This window comes from Myotis davidii, unplaced genomic scaffold (genome assembly GCF_000327345.1).
Source record: "Myotis davidii unplaced genomic scaffold, ASM32734v1 scaffold223, whole genome shotgun sequence".
NCBI classification, from domain to species: Eukaryota; Metazoa; Chordata; class Mammalia; order Chiroptera; family Vespertilionidae; genus Myotis; species Myotis davidii.
The window spans coordinates 4,502,248-4,506,961 of record NW_006294609.1 but is presented as its reverse complement, the minus strand read 5'-3'; the positions used below and the strand labels follow the sequence as shown (position 1 = coordinate 4,506,961).

The 4,714-nt window shown below is 50.1% G+C and overlaps 1 protein-coding gene across 1 annotated transcript in view; it reads right to left on the bottom strand.

Annotated features, from left to right (window-relative positions):
* Positions 1-3,598, bottom strand: part of ALDH2 (aldehyde dehydrogenase 2 family (mitochondrial)) — a 22,147-nt gene extending 18,549 nt beyond the window's left edge. The window contains exon 1 of the mRNA XM_015567273.1: positions 3,593-3,598. Coding sequence (XP_015422759.1) covers positions 3,593-3,598 — 6 coding nt within the window. The remainder of the gene's footprint in view (positions 1-3,592) is intronic.
* Between the last annotated feature and the right edge of the window lie 1,116 nt (positions 3,599-4,714).

The following is a 4,714-nucleotide window of genomic DNA, read 5'->3' as shown; positions in this document are numbered from 1 at the left end:
TGGAGTAAGTGCAATGCTGTGATGACGATGGTGGTGACAGCAAGGAGAGCCAGTCAGGAAAGGGCCGACCAAAGGTCACTTTCCCAGGCTCAAATTTGGTATTTCAGCGCAGCCCCTGCCCCGCCATCACGGGGGAATCGCAGCTGTGCACCTTCAGTAACAGGCTCTTGGCATTTGGCAGGAGAGTGTGGGTAAACACCAGTCAGATTCTTTGGAAATATGTTTGTGCGGTTTCAGATTAGTTGGCTGATCATTTAATCTTAAGGAAAATGACACCTTTTTTCTTCCCGAAGGAGGGGCAGGAGGGCTGGGAAGTGGGTGATGGGTAGTTTCCAGTGGGGAAAACAGGTGTGGCAGAAAGAGCTCAGGCCTGAAGCCAGGTAGACCGGAGTTCAAGTTGGTCTTGGTCCGCTGTGCCCTGGTGGAACCCGCATACCTGTCCTCTCCTAGAGTCAGCCCCCTCCTCCTGGGGGCGGTGGAGGAGAGGGAGGCTCATGGGAGGAGTAGAGCCAACACCGAGGGGCTAAAGTGAGGATTAAATGCAACAGGGGGTGTAAAGTTGCTAAGCGCCCCCCCCCCCTCCGCTCATAGTGGAGTCTCACCCCTGCACAGACACTACTCTAGATCCTGAGGCTGTCTCGGGTGTGAGATTCCTAGGAACAAGGGCCAGGTAGGTCTGTATCGTTCTGTGTCGGTCCTGCACAGCACATACTAAATTAGTTTGTCCTAGAAAAGTTCTGATTGTTATTTTGCAAAGATCATGAAGGATGAAGCAGAGAGGTGGGCCAGTCTGGCTAAATTCCCACTGTCCTCACCCCTGTCCCCTGATCTGAGACTACGAAACCTGGAAAGACCACTCCGTGGCACCTATCTGCCTCTCAAAGCCCTGAATTTGCTGGCTCCGTCTCCATTGTTGAATTGTCAACAATCCATCCTCCCTCCTAACTGATAAGATAATCCTGGGTTTGCAGGAACCTGGCATCTTCCTTCTGCGTAGAGTTCTCATGTCCCTTCTCCTGGAGCTGGCCTTCAGGGGACTTCCCTTCCTCTCGGGAGGGACCAGGGCAGGAAGGTTCTGGAACCGAGCTTCTGCGGAAGTCCTGCTCCCAGTGAGGAGTTTCACAGTTATTTCTCTTGAATAAGCACCAGGGCAGAGTCCAAGCCAAACGCATTGTAATCTCCTGCCAGAAACCCAAAGCTTGACTTACATAACACGCTTAACTCGGTCACCCTGGGATAGGGGGCCTCCCAGCTCCCACTTCTTCATTAGTTTCTAGAAGCAGAGCGACACTAGCCACTCTGAAGCTGGACTGTTGGCAAAACTCACAGGTTGGATCCACTCCTCCCCAGTCAATAAGTTGCACTGAGTGCCAGGCACTGAGTGAACGGCCAAGTCCTGCCTCCTGTGCTACCTACCATCCAGGGCAGGAAAGACTCAGTCAACCAGCAAACCCACAAAGTGACAAGTGGAAACAAACAGGCAGGAGTGAGGAACAGACCTCAGGGTCAGAGGGCAATAGAGGGGGAAGGGCGGGCAGAGGGACCTCTGGGTGTGTACCTAGAGCTGCTAGCTCTAGGGCCCTGGAGGGAACAGCAGACTTTTAGTTTGTAACTCCCTCTCCTCCCTCAGGAGGGGCAGGAGGGCTGGGAAGGGGGGGAAATATTCGTTTCCCATTCCCTGCTACAAGAGCACAAAGTGTAAACATGGTTTCATAAATGGTAACCAATCATTCCTTCCCTCAGTAAATATTTACTGAGCAGCAGTCAATAGTCTAATATCAGTGCTAGGAGCACAGCTCCTCCCTCCTAATTTCAAACAGTCCATTCCGTTGTCCCTTAAATATTTACATCCTTTTCCTGACCATAAAGCCTGGTCATGAGGCAGCAGGAGGCTCAGGGCATGCATGCTAGAGTTGGTTTTCTCATCTGTAAGATGGGAGAGCAATAACACCTGGCTCATAGAGTTGGTGGTAGAATGCAACGTGAAAATGTAGGTACCGGCCTTCGGCACACGGCCAAATGTATAAGTGATGGAAATCACTGGATTGGGGGATACCTACACATGTCCACAAGACACACATGCTTCACTGAGGATGTATTACTGTTGTAATCAGAAAGTTCATAGAGAGATCCTTTCCCAATTCCCTTTTTGTCAGTTTTCTCTTTAGTTCCTGAGTGTTGATGTCAAGAGGCTAAGAATAGAGACACAAATCTAATTCACCCCAAACCCTCATTCAAGAAACAAATTACAACTCCAACAGCACCCGCATAAAATGGAGTTTTATCATATTATCTTGAAAACTTAACAGCTTCGTCATCCCCACTGCTATTTAAGGGTGCGGTAAAGTGGAAGGACCAGGAGTCATGAGCCAGGCAGGTGCTGAGGGCTGTACGAGGACGACCCCATGTCATCCTCACAGCTTCAAAAGAGGCCAGAATATCTCCTTTTGGGGAGACTCCAGACTTCAGACACCAGAACAACTGACTGAACTTCACGGAACTGATAACCCCCAGGGAAATGGCAGCTTTGCATTCAGAGCCCCTGGTAAAAAGCTCAAAAGTTTAGGAACAGGCCTTGGCATTCTTGCCAGCGAGGTTTGCAATAACTCAACACTGAAGACAGCCCTAACCAGTTTGGCTCAGTGGATAGAGTGTGGGCCTGCGGACCAAAGGGTCCCGGGTACAGTTCCTGTCAAGGGCACTTTACCTCGGTTATAGACTCCTCCCTGGCCCAGACCTTGGTTGGGGCACATGCAGGAGGAACCAATCAATGTGTTTCACATCAATGTTTCTGTCTATCTTTCTCTCTTCCACTCTCTCTAAAAATCAATGGGGAACATACGCTCAGATGAGGGGGAAAAAAACGCCCAAGGAGCTTTAAGAGGAGCAGTGCCAGCATGCTGGGAGACTGCAGTCCTTGGGGAGAAGAGGAACATGTGGAAGTACCCACTGTGAGAGAGAATGCAGGTACATTGTTCAATGAGACAGCTTCAGAACAGAAAGTGCTCCAATCTCATCTATGAAAAAAAAATCTGGTGCTCTCTCTCTCTCTCTCACACACACACACATACAGAGAAAATGTCTGCAAGTCATGCCCCAATTATTTGCTAACAGGAAATGCCTTAGGATATTGGGAAGTTTTACAGTACTCCGTGCATTTGTATACAGTGAGCACGTGTTACTTTTATGATCTCCAAACATCTGATAGAAAAAAGCCACAGGTGCCCTGGCCGGTTATGAGCTCAGGTCTGTGGACCGAAGGGTCTTGGGTTCGATTCCCTGTCAAGGGCACATATCTCAGTTGCAGGTTTCCCAGCCCCTGTGGGGGCGCTTGCAGGAGGCAACCAATTAGTTTGTGTGTCTCTCTCCCCCTCCTACCCCCCTTCCACTCTCTCTAAACATAAATGGGAAAAAATACCCTCTGGTGAGATTTAAAAAAAACAACAACTTGGCTGGGGGGGGGGGGGCCCTCAGGAAGAATTCACTCCACTTCCCCAACTTACGTTCCCAATTTACATTCCCAGACTAAATTTGGAGAATAGGACTCAAGTTATATACCAGACCTATGCATGTTTGTACCCCTTTTTCTCACCTCCATGTGGCCACAAAGGTTCTGGGTGCTGAAGCCTCTCCCTCCATGATATTTCTGCTTGATCTTTTTTTTTAAAATATATTTTATTGATATTTTTACAGAGAGGAAGGGAGGGATAGAGAGTTAGAAACATCGATGAGAGAGAAACATCGACCAGCTGCCTCCTGCACACCCCCTACTGGGGATGTGCCCACAACCAAGGTACATGCCCTTGACCGGAATCGAACCTGGGACCCTTCAGTCCGCAAGCCGATGCTCTATCTACTGAGCCAAACTGGTTAGGGCTCTGCTTGATCTTTTGATAGTCAAGTCTTTCAAGCATGAACTTCTTACACAGCCTACACGGAGGGAATTAAAGCTGCAGCACTTCTGGCTTGTGTTAGACAAAGGACACTTTGTTTTTATTCTCTGGCAACATTCCCTAACATCAAGTGAATGTGCCTTTACCCATCACCTGTGTGCAGCTTTGCAGCCAAACTCTGGGCCTGACGTTGCTATTGAAAGTAGTCACCTGGGGACCGGCTCTCCCTTTAGTCCCCCCCAGAGGTGCATCAACAGCGCCAGAGGACGGTCTGGGTCGGAGCTTCCTCTTCCGGATCTAGATGTGAACCCCAACTCCGTCACTGACCTCAGCCTGGAGGCAAGGCACTAAACCTCTCAGTAGCTCAGTCTCTCCATCTGCAAAATGGAGATAACCACAGTGCCTCCCTCCAAAGGCTGTTGTAAGGATTAAACAGCAAAACAGGTAAATGCTTAGGACGGTTCCAGCACAAAAGGTTGTGCAGGGAACTGGAAGCTGCTACTTCTGGAAGTGCCATCAGGAGTGGATGAGGCCCTGATGCTGGCGGAAGGCATGGCCTACACCCCCCCCTTCCCACTTCGCAGAAGAAACCAGGGCTCGGAGGAGGGCAGCGACTCCACCTCTGCACACACAAACGAACTCTCGTAACTGACTTCCTTCTCTGCCAATTCCAGCACTTTCCCCCAGCTCAGAGGTCAAGAGAGAGGATATCGCAGAGTCCTGTGTGCGCAAGGCGTCGCCCATGGGAACCGGTGTTACCCTGGAAAGGCCCTCCTGGGTTTGGTCAGAGAAAGCCAGCTCCTGGAAGGCGGGCGGACACC